Genomic DNA, 19,110 nt, shown 5'->3' with positions numbered 1-19,110 from the left:
CTACTCTGGCTTCAGTTTTCTTGCCTTTTAAAAATGACAATAACAAAAAAACCAAAGCAATTTCATTAAAAGATTGCTCTCTCTTTTTTTTTTGGCCAGGACGATATGAAACGGTTACAGAAAGTGTTGGGTTTGCAGAGAGGTTCTCAGCAAAGAACTCATTTAAGATTTTTTTTTAAATCCAGGGAGGTGGGGGGGATGGGAGGAGGGCTCCTTCTGCATTAGTGACTCAGCCCTGCCTGGGGGCATTTCTCATCAGGGCAAAAAGCCCCTGTGCCCAGCGAGGTGAAACTTGCAAATGAAACTGTCACCTTTCTCAATGGACGACTACGGCCCAGAGCTCACCAAAGGTCACACTAGGCGCCCCCCCTGGCGTTTGGGGACAAAGGAATAAACAGCTGCCTGGCCCTGTGTTCTATGATGATGTTGGTGGAGGAAAGTCACCCAGCCAGTAAGGGCTTCCCCAAAGGACTTTTTCCCGATTTGCGCCAAGTTAAGCATTCAGACAGGAGGCGGCATGAGGTCATTCTCAACCGGGTGAGTCACAGACACTGATCTCCAGGTTGGAGCAGCAGATCCGAAGAGGCTAAAGGGAAAGCTGCAAGGAAAAGACCTCTGATCTTTATTTGAAACCTAGCAATGGGCATCCACGCTGACAGCTAGCTGGCCACAGCAGCAGCCGACGCCACGCCCTCCCCCCCATCTGCTTTTTTAGAGATACCATTTTTTTCCTGAATGCATTTTCCAAGTGCCTTGTTTTTTTTTCTTTTTTTTTTTTGGCCAAAGCAATGGTTTTATTTTCCTAATGTAAGACTTGTCAGAAGAGCATATTCAATGTTTACTTCAGATCAACGCGTGACGGCTTTGCACAAGCCAGCGCGTATGTGCGAATCTGTGTTTGCTACACGTGCCTGTTTGTATGTGTGATTATGGATATGTTCATGAATTTATTCCTGTATGTAATATAGAAGTATGAATGCGTGCATGCATTTGTGCATTTCTGCATGTAAAGCATGTTTATATGTATGGACGTGTCCCTACGTGGGAATGAACACATATCTGAATACCATGTGCATATCTGTAATGGACTCTGCCCAGCCCCTCTCCTCTAGCTGTTATGGGATCCCAGCTTCTCAGCTTAGTGGGAGCACCGGGCCTGTCCCACCGCTTCCCAGGGTGGCCCGTGACTCATCAACAAGGGTACAAAGGCTGACCCCCTTGGCTCAAGATAGAACCCAACTGCAGTGTGCAATTCTGGCTCCAGAGCCCCCTGAGGGATCAGGATGGAACTCAACTCCAGCTGAGACCAATCCTTGCTCAGCTCCCTCCCCTGCCCTGTTGTTCACTTCCTCTCCCTCCCCCCTCCTGGTCCTCCCTGGACCAGAAGCATGTCACATGCTTCTGAGTCCCTATCTCAGGCTCTACTCCAGGCAGCCTGGCCTAAGGCAGGACTTTTATGTAAGTGGGAGTGTGTGCATGCAAATATATGTGTGTACACATTTGCATGTGTACGTGCCCATATACAAGGGGAAAAATCTAGGAGCATCTGCGAAGGAAAACAAAATGGAGGAAGAGCACTGATTTCATGCTGTGGAAGATGAAGGCGTCTCAGAGAGGACAAGAGACCTGCTTTAAAAGTTGAAAATTAAAAGATGCTTTAGATGTAAATGTATTTTTTTTATTAAATCAGAAAAAGAAAGGTACAGTATACATGATATCAATCAATCATATGCTACTTTGAATTACATTTTAATAGACTCATGGTCCTATTTACTCCTCTGTACACGTATTAAAAAAAAAAAAAACCTCGGGTATTTGAATAATCTTCTGGAAATTTTTTATTAACTGGGGTTATGGGGAGGGTTTTATCGGAGCACATCCTGAAACATTAGGAAATTACAGACAGACTTTGAGATAAGTGTCAGACAGAACAGATGAAGGAAGTCCCTCAGCCATCTGAGAAGCATTAATAATGTAAGATGTGGAGACCAAATCTTTGCTAGTACAGGACGCAGGATTAAAACGGAGACCTCGGTGCCCCCTTGTGTCGCAAAGTAAACTTGCAACTTCATTTATTTTGTGCCTTTTTTTTTTTTTCCCCTGAAGTTGTAATCCTTGCCCTCATCACTGAGCACAGCCGTCTTCCCAAATCATTTCAAACCCTCTGCGGTCAATCTTTTCCCTCTCATCAATAACTTTCAAGGACCCTATTCGAAAAGCGACTCGTATTCATTCCTTTTCCATTCCCCACACATTCCATTTCAGGAAATTGGCAACCTCCCGGCACAGAGCCCATGTTGTCCCTCCTCCAAATGTGAACTTAACCGGATTTTTGTCTCTCCTCTTGGAGCTCAGAAGAGGAGCCTGCACGTACTACAGAACTTAATTCCCTCTGCAACTTACTCACCACTGCCACGTTTCGTAACTTCGCCAGGATGCATTCCTCCGCCCCCTCCGCTCTCTGCTTGGCAACCTTCAACTCTTCTGACCTAACCGGTTAACCTGCTAAACCATCTTTACGGTCATTTACCGGAAAAGATTGGACCCGAGACGTAAATAATACACCTCAATATACAACAGCTCAGGCTTAATTTGTAGGCAGAATTTCATTTGATGGCCACGAGAAGAAGACTATGTACATGGAGTGGGCTGGGGGAGGAAACGGAGTAGGGAGAAGACATCTTGGTGCAGGACAACTTGGTGGGAACTGTAGTAATTTGTTTACTTGGTTTTACCAGCTGGTCCGATGGATACAGGGTCTGTCTGCACTTGAGCGTCCAACATCCGCTTTGGTCCCTGGAGAAAAATAGAAAGAAGTTGCACCCTAATGAAAGGCTGAACCATCAAGGGCAACGACTGCCGTCTCTTTAGCGCTTACTCTGTGCCAGGTGTTGAGCTAAACAAATGCACTTTTTTCATGAGTGGTGGATAAAAGAATGGCCACCAGTCAGATGTTGCAGTGCAATGCCCAGTTATAGTCTTTCTAGCATTGCGAAATCTTGGAGAAATTACTTAACTCTTTTTTTTTCATTTAGTTTTTAAGTAATCTCTGTACCCAGTGGGGCTCGAGTTCACCACCTCGAGATCAAGAGTTGTGTTCTCTCCCGCCTAAGCCAGACAGGCTCCCCTTATCTACCTCTGTAAACTCAGCTTCTCCATCTTTAAAATGGGGACAATACAATGTCTCAGAGGGTTGCTCCAAGATAAAGTGAGTTCATACCTGTGAGGTACTTAGAACACTACCTGCGCTGTGAAGAATGCTTCACAGTTGTGTCTTGCTTTAGTTACCCCGTCCGATCACTTGTGAAACACGTTGCCCTGCTTAACTTTTTATGAAACATAATCACCGTCTGAAATGATCTTATTATCTATGCCCTGATATCTGTCTCCTCCACCTGAATGGAATAAACTCTGAGTCAAGTATCATTATTACTATTGCTATTATTATTATTTTACCTTTTCTGCCCAGTATAATGTATATACAATAAAATCAACCTTTTTGTGTACAGTTCTGTGAGCCTTGACCAACCCAAGTAGTCATGTCACCACCACCAAAATCAAGATATAGCGTAGTGCAACCACTCCCCAGATCCCCTTTGAGTCTCTTTGGAGTCAACCCCTGGCCCCAACCCCCAGACCCCGGCAACCACTGATCTGTCTCCATCCCTAGAATTTTGCTTTTCCAGGACATCATATCAACAGAATCAGAGTACATAGCCTTTGAGTCCAGATTCTGTCATATAGCATAATGGATTTGCGATTCATCCATGTTGCTGCATATATAAGGGGTATTTTATTGTTGGTCCTGTTTTACAGTATATGTAGTATAGGCCAATGATAGTGTAATATAGGATAGTATATATATTTCAGTAAGGTGTGTATATGTGTGTGTGTGTATATATACATTTATATGAGATAGTGTGATATAGCAAAGTATATATAGTTGTATAGTACAGTGTAATATAGTATAGTATAATACATACTATAAATAATAGTATAATAAAGTATATATAGTATAGTATATATACATAGTACAAGCTAGTATTATGTAATATAGGATGGCATAATATAGGATGGTGTATATTGTAGAGTATGCATATAATGAAATCTAGTGTATTAAATGTAGCATGGCATATTATAGTATAGCATAGTACAAATAGTATAGTATATATTATATAATACAGATGATATATATATATAGGGTAATATAATACAATAAATATAGTATGGTATAGTGTATGTAGCACAGTGTAGTATGCAATAGCATATATACTACAGTATAGTATAATATTGGGTAGAATAGTATAATATGCTATTATAAAGCATATTTATATATGTATATAGCCTAGTATATGTATATAGCCTAGTAATACACATAGTATCATGTCGTATAATGTAGTATAGTAGAGCATACACAGTCTAGGATATGATAGTACAACACACAGTGTAGGACAATAGTGTAATGGTATCGTGAATATAGCATGGCTTACTAATATAGCATGGCTTAGTACAGTACAACACATAGGATGTACACAGGGTGCGTATATGGTGCGTATACAGTACAACGTACTGCGGTATATGTTGCATAGTGTAATGCAGAGTAGTACAGTGGAAAGCATGTTCTGTAGAGAATGCAATGCAGTGCAGTTTACCGCTGGCATCAGATCGCTGGGTTTTGAAGTCCAGATCGGCCACTTCCTGACTGCTTGACTTTGGTCAAGTTGCCTTAACCCCGTGCACCTCAAGTTTACCAGCGGAGCTTCGCAGGGAGGCCCGTGCAGAGGAGATGTGAGCGTATGCGAAGTGCTGTCGCACAGTAGGTGCTCTAAAAGAGTTACTGTGATTGCTTTTTGTTGGATTCGTTCATTCACGGGACAGCACGTATGGATCACCTACTCTCTGCAATACGCCGTGTCCGTCTGGGAAGACGAAGAGGAGAGGCCAACACGGAGTAGTGAAAGTTGGGACTCAAAGCTCGAGGACGGCTCCGTCCCTCTCAGGTTCCTGACCTCTGATCAATCCCTTGTCTGTGAGCCTGTTGTCTCATTCGTGAGGTCACCCTGGTCCTCCCAGCATCCTCTGGAGCTGACCCCATCATCACTGTCATTATCAACTCAAAGGAGAGAGCTCAGTGAGCTCAAGTCACTCGTTTTCCACCAGGAAGTGGTGGACCCGAGCTCTGTGTCCCGTGTGCCCGAGTCCTGAGCTCGTGTCCTGCACTCTAGGTGGCTCCCAGCCAGGCCGTCTGCCTTGCACCGTGAACACCTAACTCACAAAGTTGCTGGACACTTGGTGGCCTCTCACTCACCTGCATCTTTACAGCCTAGGGAGGGGCTGACTGAAGAAGAATCATAATAATCATCGTAAGAATAAAAATCGCTGTTCCCCCCTGACAAATTACAACATCCCAGGGATGGTTCTAAGGTTGCCATATCTGATCTCATTTCATTCGGGCTAACTCTGTGACCGAATCGGCCCATTGATAAGGGACCTGAAACTCAGGAAGGCGACTTGTCCAAGGTCACGTGGCCACTGAGTGGTAGAGCTGGGTGCAAATCCAGGGACGAGCTTCTCGAGGGCTGGACTTAGGCTGGCCCTGGGGAAAATGATCCCTTCTGTCCCCACGTCACCCAGCATGCCCTCCGTTGTGCTGCTGTCTGTCCTGGTTCACACAGGCCTCCCCCCTGACACTCAGCCTTAGCCTCCAGAGGTCCTATTCCTTCAGGTACTGAGGGTCTTTTTAAATTTTTTTATTAGATTTTTTTTAAGTTTATTTATTTTGAGAGAGAGAGAGAGAGCACGTGCAGAGGAGGGACAGAGAGAGAGGGAGACAGAGAATCCCAAGCGGGATCCGTGCTGTCAGTGCAGAGCCCGGTGCGGGGCTCAAACTCATGAACTGTGAGATCATGACCTGAGCCAAAATCAAGAGTCAGATGCTTAACCAACTGAGCCCCCCGGGTGCCCCAGTGCTGAGGGTCTTGATGGGCTGAGTCTATCAAACTCAGCTCGCTAAGTGGCTGTCTTGAGCTGAACTTGGCTTGTAAATGGGTTATGACAAACAGATTTTCTTCTTTTAGGTTTTAAGTTAAATGCTGACATTTAGAGATTAATGCCTTGGAGCACCTGGGTGGCTCGGTCGGTGGCCTGTCTGACTTTGGCTCAGGTCATGATCTCCTGGTTTGTGAGTCTGAGCCCCACGTTGGACTCTCTGCTCTCAGCACAGAGCCCACTTCAGATCCTCTGTCCGCCCCACCCCCCGCCGGCTCTTCCCCAACTAGTGTTCTCTCTCGCTCAAAAACTAAGTAAAAAACATTAAAAAAAATAAAAATGAAATGTTTCACATTACCATCCGCACTTTTGTTCTTCTCTCTTGAAAAGCGAGAAGACCTGCCATATTGGACCCATAAACCTGCAAGGCGATAAATGACTGGGACCGAGGGGCGGTGCCCCCTTTTAGATGGGGCACCTGCTTTTCCAGTTGCCACAGACCCCTCCCAGGTCTCTTCGCTCACATACGTTCCCCCTCTGGCCGCCTCAGGCATGGACTTTGGCGATCAGAGCCCCTGGAGGCCACCTTTGTCCTGCCTGGTGTATCAGGACGGTGCTTCACGGTTTACAACCAGCCGAACCAAATCCACTGCCACCGGGTCCCTCTCAGCAGCCCGGTGAGGGGGGGCAGTGATTAGTAGCCAGTCTTACAGATGTGCAAACCGGCTCCAAGTTAAGCCAGGGCCAGCTTATGTAGCAGCGGACTGGCCACCTGGACTGGGAATCCGGACCTCAGATCACCTGTCGTCCAGGCTCCATCCCGCGCACCACTGCTCTTTCCAAGCCCTGGGCGGAGTAACGGAGCTAATTGTCACAAGCCTCAGTTCAGCCTGTGCCCAGGGGAGACGGGCAACGATGACAGGTAGGGGCCCCTGGGGAACGAAGAGCGGGCCTTGCTTTCTTTCCAATCCCCACCGCCTCCTCTGTAAGACGTGCAGATGGGACGGCACAGAATCTTCTAACGCTACATAAAGGTGTCTCAGGGGCTCCCACAGGGGCAGAGATGGGGGGGCCACCAGCTAGGGGGTTCTTGGGCAAGACGGCGTGGGGAGCCCACTCCCCCTGCAATCAGGGCTCCGTGTTGGTCAAGTAGATGTGTTTCTATGTCCACACGTATGTGTGTATACACCCACATGCACACGCACGCACACGCGTGAAGGTTCTCAGTTGCTTTGTGAACGAAGTCCCTCTGCTCAAAAACCAAATGCTTGCAAACAGCTGCACCTGCCGAGTTCTAAAGGCTTCCTTCCAGTTCTTTTCAGACGTCGCATGAACTGCTCAGGAGGCTGCTCCCTGTTAGAATTCAGGCAGCATGCTGGAGGAGGGGGAAGGAAGGAGCCGAGCAGAGACCACCTCGCTGGGAGGGCACAGAGCGAGCAGGGATTGGCTGGCGGTGAACTTGGGGAACTGACTGGGGCAGATGGTCTTGGGGAGGGAGAGAGAGAGGTGGCAGTGAACGGAGGGAGAAGGGAATGCAGGGAAAGGAGTCCTGGGGGGGGTTTAAGGTGAGAGCCACGTGGGCTGATGTCCCCCCTTTGCTGGGGGTTAAGCTCCAGTCCACACGGAAGGTCCCATAAAACTTGCCAGGGAGATGAGAGCGTCTACTACAGAACTCCTGCTTCGTGCCAGGTGCTGGATCCAGTAGGGTGTGTGCATGTGTGTGTGTGCGTCTGTGTGTGTATTTACGTTTATTTATTTATTTTGAGAGAGACAGAGTGCACGAGCGGGGGAGGGCCAGAGACAGAGGGAGAGAGAGGATCCCAGGCAGGCTCCACACAGTCAGCACAGAGCCCAACGCGGGGCTCAAACCCACCAACTGTGAGACCATGACCTGAGCCGAGATCGAGAGTGGGACTGACTGAGCCACCCAGGCGCCCCCCGTAGGGCATATATGCATTTGATTCTCATGGGAACCCTCAAATGGTAGCTGTAATCATCACCTCAGTTTTGCTTAAGGGACACCGGAGGCTCTGAGGGGTTACGTGATTAGCCCAAGGTCACACAGCCAGGTAGGAAGTGGTAGGTCTAGGACTCGAGTAAGTGAAGCTGCCTGTCTTCACGGCACAGACTCCTCGGCACCGTTCTGTCCTTTCTACTGTCCTACGTGGCACCATTGGCACTTTGGGCTGGATACCTCTTTGTCATGGAGGGCTGTTCTGTGCACTATGGGACATTTAGCAAGGTCCCTGGTCTCTACCCACAACATCCCAATAGCACTGATTCCTAGTTGTGACGAGCAAATCGGTCTCTGACGTTGCCCAGCGTCCCCCACAAATAAAATCACTGATTCAGAACCATTGGACGAGAGCCATCCTGTCACGTCCAGGGGTGCCATGGGTAAGGGGATATGCAGAGAACACCCCCATGAGCCTCCGACCAAAACAAAGAAAAAAGAAAGAAAAGAAACCCCCCCAAAAAACCAACCAAAACCAACAAGAAAGACTGGGCCCGTGAGCTCAGAACCTTTCTAGAACAGCACCTTCCCCATGCCCTATGCCACCCTGTGCACTGTGGTTTGGCAGGGAATGGTTCAACCAGAACTTTGGGTAGTAGTCGTTTGGAAATGTCTAGAAAAGTGCAATTAGGGTTTACACTCCTCTCCAAGGAGCGAGAGCTGAGAATGGAGACAAATTTTCCAGCAAAACCACCCAAAGCACGATCAATCTTTCAGACACCCCCTCCTTTGGTGGTTGGTCTCCTTCACCTCTTAAGAACTGGAGAAGAGCTTTTCACTGGAGGCTTGGGGGTGATGGAGGGACTCTGGGCCAGGCTTCCCTTTTCCAAACAGCCCCAGAGCTTGACTTCGGGCATTGCCTCACATTGAGGTTCTATACACACACTGAGACCAGATGGAAATGTGATGGCATTTATCTTAAGACTTTAAACTTGGGGCCCGAGACGCTGCATTTCTAACAGGCTTCCCACAGATGATATTTGGAGACCAAAGCTGGGCCCAGGGGAACCATCGGACTCTCCAGCCTCCATCTGTCGGAAGTCAACAATACCAACAGATATTCAGGGACCAGGGCAATCAGGAGCGATCAGTTGGTCTCGGGCACATCCTAGACCATGTCCCTACCCCCAGCTCTATCACGACATGAAGGTTACCCCAGTGAACCCCGGCCCCACGGCTACTCTCAATGTTATTTCCGTGCCCTCCTCTATGGGCTCCAGCCACATTCCCGCGGGGTCTAGGTATGACTCCGCTTGTGGCTTCTGCGAATGGATGCTTGATTACCGCGCTTATCATTTGATTAATGACCTTTAGACTCTCCTTGTTTGCCAGGACTTATATAATAAAACATTTACCGGCGTCGTATTTCACTTCATCTACGCCTTCATCCGTTCAACAAACACTTACGGGGTGTCTACTATGCTCTACCCACCACGCTGCGGAGGACAGCACGTCTGCCCGTGACAGTATGGCCACTGCCCTCCCAAGGCTAACAGTCTCGGGCAGGAGACGGAGAAGAACCGAATAGACACAAATAACCCAAAGGTTAATCGATTATTGAATGTCTGGCCTCTGCTCACCCCTGTGTAGGCCTCTCTGGAAGGAAGGAGCTAATTTTTGGTCGCCTGTGGATCCCCAACACCCAAGATCGGGCTCACAGCAGTTTCCTGGTTTAAATACTTCGGGTCTCCCTTTGGCCACAGACCAACCCTGGTGCTCCTTATCACCACCCGTGCCTGCCTCCTATGCTCTCTTCCAGCCAGACTGAACTTCGCTTCCGTGCTGTCTCTCCAGCACCCCCACGCACCTGCTGTTCCATAGGCAGGAACGCACTGCGCCTTCAGACCTCCCCTTGCCTCCTCCTGCACAGGCTAATTTGAGGCCCCACCTTAGAGCTCACCTCTTCTGAGAAGCCTTCCCTGTTACTCCTTTCAACCCCAGGGCAGGGCCACATCCTCATGCTCAGGTTCCCTTCACCTCCTGGCTCTCCCTGCACTCAGTACCCCCCGCCCCCATCAATCCACACCCTGCAGGTGGGTGATGTCTGTGTCCACCTCGCTCTGCGTGCCTAGCACAGCACCTGGCACATAGAAGGTGCTCCGTCAGTATTTGTGGGGCCAATGTCCAAGCCAGTCCCTCCCTGAAGGCGGGCACCACACTTCCGGCCCAAGATCCCAAAAAGAAGAGTCGCACAATCCACCTACCAGGCCCTTAAAGAAGCCGCCGAGGGACTGTCGCCGCTTCTCCGGTCTCTTCTGGGACTTGTCCCCGTTCTGCAGTGAGTTCACCTCCACCACGGCCGGCTCCACACACTGGGCGGGCTCTTTGGCGTCCTGCTTGTTGTTCTTCTGCTTGTTCCCCTCAGCCGCCACCTTCTTGTCTTTGGAGGAACCCTCCTTGCCCTTCTGGCCCGCCCCTGCCGGCTCCGGCTCCGGGGGCGTGATGACCTTCTCCGCGGAGTCCGATGTCTACAGCAAGTTCAAACAAAACGCATATTTAGTAGCTGCAAGACAAGTCTCCATAGCAGGTGAATAAACGTGTCAAAACGGAGGTGTTCAAGTGTTGGAGGGTGTCTACGTTTTCATGCATCCTGGACGAGATGGGGGAAAAAATTAAGAAAAAATGTGCGAATCCTCATTATGGTTCAAGGTCACAGTAGGGGATGTTTATTTGTTTATCTAATAATTCACTCACTAATTTATGCTTTCCCAGCCAGTATTCTTTCCTCCCTCTCCTGGGACTACAACTTGCGTTTTCCTTGGGGAACCAGGATTCCCTTTCCTCTCTTTCATGTCAGACAAACTTATTCCACCCCTGTGGCTGGGGCCTGGCGATATCAGAGCCTTGCACGTGATTGGGCTGCTGTGATTGGTTCAGAGTGGCTGAACACACATTAGAAACTGAGCCAATCGCAGAGCTTTGCTAAATCAATCAAGAGAGAGGTCGGCCCTCTTTCCATTGGGTTTGAAGGTGTAGCTTCCAAGACCAGCACCATCTCTAGGGAAAAAAATCTGCTTGAAAAGGAAGCCAATAGGAAAGCAAAGTTGAGAGATGGAGAGAGAGAGAGAGAGAGACAGAGAGAGAGAGAGAGAGGAAGAGTCTATAAGCTGATGGTATCACATATGTCCCTGGATCTAGCTGTTCCTGAAGCCCTTTTGAGCTTAAGCCAGCTTTGAGAGCGTTTCTTCCACTTACAACTCTTTTCTGGGTGATGCCTATTCTTTTCTTCCTGATTACGTCTATCGTGGTTTCTGGTGTGAAAGTGTGCTTTCACTTATAAAACAGTGGTGAAAGAAGAGGAGTGTTTTATTTTTAGTTTTGAATGTACAGCTTTCATGCTACAGAGAAATTTTTGCAATCCTGCTTGGTTCCTTATAATTCCGAGGGAGGAAGCTGTAAAATCCAAAATTCTAGCAAATGCTAGGTAAATTACAGATAACAAAATATCTGTGAAGTAGAAGCCTTTTTCCCATAGTTGGGGGCCACACAGATAAATTAAAACATGCCAGAGGCCTGGGGTAAGAATAATCACATGGAGACTTTACACCCCCATTGGGAAAGCGACATAAGAACTATTTTTCTAGTGTAAGAAAAACACCAGTTCAAGCAACGCCGGCTTTGATGTTGGGGAGAAAACTGGAGTTGGAGGGGATTGTGGCGACTTATCACATGCCCTGTTTAAAGGGGCAATGGCTGTTCCGACCTAGCCAGATGCTCTACAGGATTGCGGCCCTAGTGCTGTGAAATCTTGTATTTTTCACATGGAAACTTGAAAAGGAATTGTTTTAAATGCAAAATATGTCAAGTTTAAGATACTGACTTCAAGGCTTTAAGGCCCTGGGAATGCAAACTGGTGCAACCACTCTGGAAAACAGAATGGGGGGGTCCTCAAAAAATTAAAAATAGAACTACCCTACAACCCAGCAATTGCACTACTAGGCATTTATCCTCGGGATACAGGGGTGCCGTTTCCAAGGGACACATGAACCCCCATGTTTATAGCAGCACCATCAACAGTAGCCAAAGTATGGAAAGAGCCCAAATGTCCATCGATGGGTGAATGGACAAAGACGATGTGGGATATATATATATATATATACAATAGAGTATTACTCGGCCATCAGAAAGAAGGAAATCTTGCCATTGGCAACTATGTGGATGGAACTGGAGGGTATTATGCTAAGTGAAATTATCAGAGAAAGACAAAAATCATAGGACTTCACTCATATGAGGACTTCAAGATACAAAACAGATGAACCTAAGGGAAGGGAAACAAAAATACTATAAAAGCAGGGAGGGGGACAAAACATAAGAAACTCATAAATATGGAGAACCAACAGAGGGTTCCTGGAGGGAGTGTGGGAGGGGGGATGGGCTCAATGGGTCAGGGGCACTGAGGAATCTACTCCTGAAATCATTGTGGCACTACATGCTAACTAACTTGGATGTAAATTTTAAAAATAAATAAATTATTTAAAAGAAGTTTTAAAGCCCTGCTCACAGAAAACCACAGCCCCAGCACCCCCGGGGGCCGCATGGGACACACAGAATACACGCTCACAACTTATGATTTGTAAAAGTTACATATTGTCCCCCAGTTGAAAAGTTCTTGGACAAAGTTCCCCCTCAGTATCAAGTGTAGCCCTGAGAAATAAGCAAGAAGAGAGAAGGTTGCCCCGTCCCCAAAGGCTCCGTAGGTCGCAGCCCCGTGGAGGGCAGGATTCCTTGGAGAAAGGAAACACCCAGGGCATCCCAAAGATGCTGAGCGATTCCGTCAGACCCCACGTGCCAAAGTCGTAGCAAAAGTCAAGACACAGAGGTCCAAGGGCAACAAAGCCCCGAGAGCAGGTACCCTTGCACAAGGAGACAGAAACGCCCGCCGTGATGCTCTTCAGAAAGGCCACAAGCCACCTGCACACCGCGTTGACAGTTTTTGTCGTATAGAAGATTTGAGATCCACTTATTGGCTAAGGGCTTAGCGTCTGCAGCCGAAAGCACACAGTGGGCTCTGGGTCCCTTCACACCCTTGCTGGGTGACCTGGAATGAATTGTTGGGTCTCTCAGCTTCCTCATCTGTGGGGCAGTCACAGAAGACATCGTACCTCACGGTGGCCTCATCGTACCTCATGGTGCGTACCCAGGCCGACTGAGAAGAGTCCGTCATCCCAACCCAACGTTGTCCACGGTGATCCTTCCTGACAGATTCTTTCCGTGTGGGTCCGAGAGCCGGGGGCAGACAAGGGACTCGGCAAATGTTTGTTGAGTGGAGTGTCCCTGGGCCTCCCCAACCTCGCCTCTAATCCCTTTTTCCTCTGTTCCTTCTGCTCTGACCACACGGTCTCCTCTTCTTCCGTGAACAAGCTTATTCTCAAAACGGGGGCCTCACGTTTGCTGTAATTCCTGCTCAGGACGTTTGCGGGGCTTGACGTGACAGCCTCTTCTTTCCCGTCAAGTCTCAGCTTAGATGTCACCTCCCTGGGGCAGTGGCCCCTGTTTAGACAATCTACCCCTCTCTTACAAAACATGGCTGTGTTTCCTTCATGCTTGCATTAATCTTGGGGGTTTCTTGGCTCACTTGAGAACGTTCCGTCTGCCTCCCTCTGCTGGAAGGGGAGCTCTGGAGAACAGCACTCTTCTGTCCTCCATGGCTTTATCCCCAGCACCTCGTCTGACACATAGTAAGTCTCCACCAAAAAGGGTTGAATGGATGACCGGCAACTTGCCTTCCAGATGTTTCTACACTATTTCCCTCGGCAAATCATTGCGGGGTGGGGAGTGAGAAGTGCCCACACGTCAATAGCTTTCACGGGACATTGATTTTTTTCAGGAGGGGCGCTTTCAGTGGATCAGGTCCATTTACCGCATAATTACACCACTGCTATTAGGGCTTAAATGTTCTTTTTAATGGCTTAGACACTAACTCCTGGAAATAACAGATGGCTGGTTCCTTACATTCAGAGTAAGCTAAGAATCTAAACTGTGCGATGATTGCTTCGTCATTAAATGTAGATGATTTAAAATCTTTGCTTGGGATTTGACTCTGTCTCAGGATTTATCACACAAATTATTCTCATCTGAGTCATCTTGAGTGTATCCTCTTGTAGAACTGAGTGACACTGGCTGGTAGTTGGGGGACAAGGTCATGGGAACATCCCGTTTGATTCAGACCCTGAGGCACACCTCAACTGGGAGTTGCCTTGGGCTCCTTTTCCTAGAATCATCACCCGAGACTTTTCGTAACTCTGAGAGGACAATTCTGAAGGGAACAGAGAAGGTCTCTTCCCATCCCCCAAATTAAACAAAGCATTTATCATTCTCTCAAGGATCACACATCCGTCTCCTCAAGTCTGCATCCAAGACGATCGGCAAAACTGTTTCACGTTCACATTCTAGACAAAAATGTACAATTATGTTTAAAACTTTCATATGGAATAAAGTACATGTATTGTGTTTCCAAGATAGTTAACTCGAGGAGTGTTGGTTCCCAGTGGTCCGGAGAACACGTTTGGGGACAAGCACAGCAGGAAGTTGAAAAAGAAAAACAGAAGTAATTTGAATGCAGCAAAAAGCAATATATTCCCTGCTGGAATATATAGGATAATCCAAGTATTATGGTCATGGAAATATAATGAATGGTAGTCACTGCTGTCCATTTGCGTGTGTGATAAGAACAAATACTGTAGGGTGGTAATTTCTTATCAGCGGCATAATAAGTAACAGTAACAAAACAATAGCAACTGCTATGGCTCCCCAGACTGAAGCCCTAACCCCCAGTGTGAAAGTATTTGGAGTAAGAAAGTAATTAAGGTTAACTGGGGTCAGAAGGATGGGGCCCTGATCAATAGGATTAGTGTCCCTATAAAAGCCACCATGTGAGGACATAGTGAGAAGGCGGCTGTCAGAAAGCCAGGAAGGAGCTCTCCTCACCAGGAACCAAACCATTGCTGGCATCCTGATCTTGGATTTTCCAGTCTCCAAGACTGTGAGAAAACAAATTTCCGTTGTTAAACCACTCCATCTATGACAGTTGGTATGGCAGCCCGTGCTGATTCGCACGGCCACTAACATTCATCGCGTCCTCCGTGCTGGGACTTCCAGGTGCTTTACGTACACTGACTCATCTAAGTATGACAGTGCCGTGAGGCAGCGCTTTTCCTAGCTCTGTGATATAGGTGAGGAAACTGAGGCACGGAGACATTGGGTAATTTGTTTTCAGTCACACAGGTAAAAGATAGCAAAGCCAGGGTTCAAACGCAGGCAATCTGAGCCAGCAGCTCTGCTCTTAACCAGTTCTCTGTGTTGCAAAAATTAGTTGAAGAATACTTATTGAGATTTTCGTGGAGGTGTGTTTTTAAGTGAAGAAAGAGTGCAGGTTATAAAATAGGGTATGGAGCATGAGATGACCCCATTTAAAGAAATGAATATGTGGAGTTATCAACATGTCTTAGCTGTGTTTCTCTAGAGTGGAGAAAATAATGGAAAAAACCACACGATCCCATGTTTCTTCACTCGTTTTTCAAAGAAATAGCTCCTACTATATGCCAGGCACCACGCAGTGCGATGGAAAATTAGAAGAGGCCCCTCCCTTGCTCCAGACACAGAAAGAAAGGGGTAGAGGAGACGGATAACGAGTAGACAGATGACTTACTACAACGTGTCATAAATTCCACGAAGTAAAAGAACAAGACACAACAATGATGGGTGGAAATAGGACATCTCTTTGAGGAGGGGACATTCAGGCAAGACTTGAAGGATGGGAAGGGGTTTGCTCTGTGGAGAAGAGGTGGAAAAGTAAGTGTTAAATAAGAAATAGCTGAAAACTCGAGCCTGTTCGTGCATGTGTCTGTAGAGCCCAAGAGAGTGCCTCAGGTACAGCAAGCGCTCAACCTAGAGTCGGTAAATGAGCCGCCTTGTGGTTGAGAATTGCATTGGGAACTAGGCTAGAAAGAAGTAAGGGCATGCAGGCTAACCCCACCACCGAACAGAGTTGACAGGTCACTTACTTGACAGCTGGAGTCTTTCCCATTTATTTCTTCTGAGTGGGTGATCCCTTCATCCCCTTTCACTGACTAAAATAACAAACAGACAACGGCCTTTCAGCTACTACAAGCACAGCAACATGGACAAGGCAAGGGGAGTTCTGGAATGGCTGACCTCGGTCATTCATGATTGAGATGCAACGTCAACTTCTGCAGTTGGAAGACCAACTAGACCAACTGAGATGCGTGATTTCCATGTGGCTTCCAACCAGAGTCCGATTACATTCGAGTGTTGGTTTCCCCAAATCACAACAACAACGTAAGTCTTAAACCCTGGGGTTAGGGAATTCTGGGATAAATAAATGATGATCAGCGTGCTAATGTTGGAACCAGGAGATGGCTGAATGTATTGAATGAATGAACAATTCAACCATTGGTAGGCTTTTCTTGGTAACACATAGGTGGTAATGTTTCCTTGTGTTTTTTCCTCTAGCAGAGACATGGGGCATGTGGAACACCCTCTTTTCCATTTTAGTGACCCCTGTGGCCTGTGGCATCAGTGACAGAGATGGACAGGCTGAATTCATAGGTTTGGCTCCTTAAAACTGACTCTCGGCGAAAGGCTCTAAAAGCACGTTCCTGGGACCACAGCTTTCAGCATCACTTGGGAGTTTGTTAGACGTACCAGTTCTTGAGAACCACTCCAGATCTACAGAGTCAGAAACTCTCAGGGCTGGGGCCGAGCCACCTGTACTTGACAAGCCCTTCAGGTGAGACACGTCTCAGTGTGAGCATCACTGCTTTCAGCTAACTGGTATAGACAAACGCCGACCAATACTGGGGACTGCAGGTTCAACTATGGACTCGGTGATGCTCTGTGCCCGATGCCCGATGCCCGATAAAGCACCTAAGAAATCCGGTAATGAACTGCTCCGCTCTTATCAACAATTTTGACTCAGGTTTCATTCCCACATTAAACCACTAAGTCATCGCTAATCGTCTCCTCCTCCCCTGCTGGAGGGAGGGGGTGTAGGAAACAGGTTAAGCAATGGGGGGCAAACAGGAAGACTTCAGATCCCACTGTTAATTATCTTAGCTGTTCTGCCAGCAGATGGCAAGGATCCATAACACCTGCATCAGAGAACAGTTAACAACATCAAAGGCACTCAAATAATTTTTTGATCGATTAATATTATATGCCTCTGTCATCTGGGGTACGGTAGTCCTATTAGTAAAGATAATAAAAATTGTTATTTATGAAAGCTAACTTTTCCTGGAGTGCTTACTAAGGGTTAGGCGCTCCAGTGAGGCAGTAACCCACACTGGTTCATTTATTCATCATGCAGAGCCTCAAGATAGAGGAATACTGTTCTTTTCCTCGTTTTATAGTCAAGAAAATGGAAGCTCAGAGAAACTAGCATGGGTCACGGAACTAGCATGTTAGGGAGTCAGGATGTGACTCCGGGCAATCACTCTATTCCACCCTCTTAACTGCCTCCCCTATAAGGCAGGAGATACCATTCAATGAACCCATATGTATCGAGCGTCCACTATGAAGCTCCCCAATTTAGAAAAATGGCAGGAGCTTGGATAAGATGCGGGTTGACGAATCTCCAATAGGGAGGTCTGTGGGACGTGCCCACCCTCAGAGGTCAATCATGCTCATCTTTAAATATTACTTGGTACTGCTCTGATTCAGTAGTCCCACTAGGACCGTCAGTGGTTTCACACAGAATGGGAATTTCCAGGTCCTTTCCTACCTCAGAAACAACCTTTACAGAGCTTGGCATAGCGTAGAACCTTGATGCGAGCTTTTTAATTGGTTAGGAATGGAAGCGATCTTTCTTCAGCCTGAACCCCTGGGATCTGGAAGTTCCAGATACTTTTCTTAGGGACATTACCTCATGGGCTTCACCAAGGTGTTCAACCCAAAGGCAAAGAAAGATCTGTTTGTCCTCTACATAAACTTTAGATCCTTGTAGATGGAAAGTGGGTTTTTTTTTCTTCCTCTTGAGTCTTTTCCATTGCTCTACAAGGGCCAGTTTTGCTTGAGAACATGTAGAAAAAGAAATGGAGTCTCTTGCTTACAGTTTCTCTCCCTATAAACAGTTCAGTCAGCCTCCTCGCCCCATCCAAAGGTTTTACCGCTTTGGGATTTCCTTTGCCTCCAGAATTCAGGCCGTCATTAGGAGCCCTTCCTGCCCAAACACGTTCCCTGGCGTCCTTTGAAATATGGAGTCACAAATTCATTAGTTGGTCAGGTAATTCTGAATGGCAAAAACAGGCAGCCAAACACACAAAGTGGCTTTTTAAGCTAAACCTGAATGGACACTGGGAGGCACAGCCCTGGTGCCACCTTTCCTCCCTGAGAGAGACTCGTAACTTCTCTTCAGTGGCTTCAATTTGGTATCTGGTAGGTCCCCTGCCAGCTTAAGGTTTTGATCTGTTTTCTTTCCATCCCTTTCCTTGCTAACCTTTGGAGGAGAAATTGGATTGAATCAGGAAGCTTTCTTGGCAGCGGTGGGTCTAGGCAAGCGTCCTGAAAACAGCCCCTCAGGCTGCCAGGGAGATCATGGCAAAGAAGTTCAGTTTCTTAAAAAAAAAAAAAAAAAAAAGAAGGGAATACCTCAAGCTTTTCTATGGTTTTTCTGTTTTCTCTCATTTTGAGGCAGATAAAGCTGTATTAATCAAAGGTGACCGTATGGTGAGTTTAGACTAAGGGTCTTATTCAGTCCATTTGAGGTACTTTCAATAACAGCAGTTAAGAACAATTTCCTTCCTCCCTCCCTCCCTTCCTTCATTTTCTTTCTATCCCTCTTCTTTCCTCTTTGCTGAGTCCTCTTTCAGAGACCAATTCAAATAGTTCACTTTGGGCTTTGTAGTCCAAAGACCATAACCACAGACGCTCATTTTCTCCAGCTGTCAAAAATAGAGCTACTGTTGAAAGGAACCCCACATTTTTTCAGGGACTATCTATCTAATACTTTAAAGAACAGTTTGAAGACCACCAAGTAATTTCAGATATTTTCTAGTTCAGTACCGAGCAACTTTCTTCCAGAGCTTTATTTTTATTCATGAGAGCCAAAGTACAGCACCTTAGGGCATCCAGCCTGCGGTGTTGAGATGGAA

The 19,110-nt window shown here is 47.1% G+C and overlaps 1 protein-coding gene across 1 annotated transcript in view; it reads right to left on the bottom strand.

The window, feature by feature from the left end:
• Positions 1–1,656: 1,656 nt before the first annotated feature.
• The window catches only part of BCAS1 (brain enriched myelin associated protein 1), a 101,188-nt gene continuing 83,734 nt past the window's right edge, over positions 1,657–19,110 (bottom strand). Inside the window, 3 exon segments of the mRNA XM_019458112.2 lie at positions 1,657–2,796; positions 10,207–10,470; positions 16,006–16,071. Of these exon segments, the coding sequence (XP_019313657.2) occupies positions 2,722–2,796; positions 10,207–10,470; positions 16,006–16,071 (405 nt within the window). The 3' untranslated portion in view covers positions 1,657–2,721.

This window comes from Panthera pardus, unplaced genomic scaffold, assembly GCF_024362965.1.
Source record: "Panthera pardus isolate Hobbes unplaced genomic scaffold, ASM2436296v1 HiC_scaffold_25, whole genome shotgun sequence".
Classification (NCBI taxonomy): Eukaryota; Metazoa; Chordata; class Mammalia; order Carnivora; family Felidae; genus Panthera; species Panthera pardus.
The sequence above is the reverse complement of the archived record's forward strand: the minus strand, read 5'-3'. Positions and strand labels throughout refer to the sequence as shown.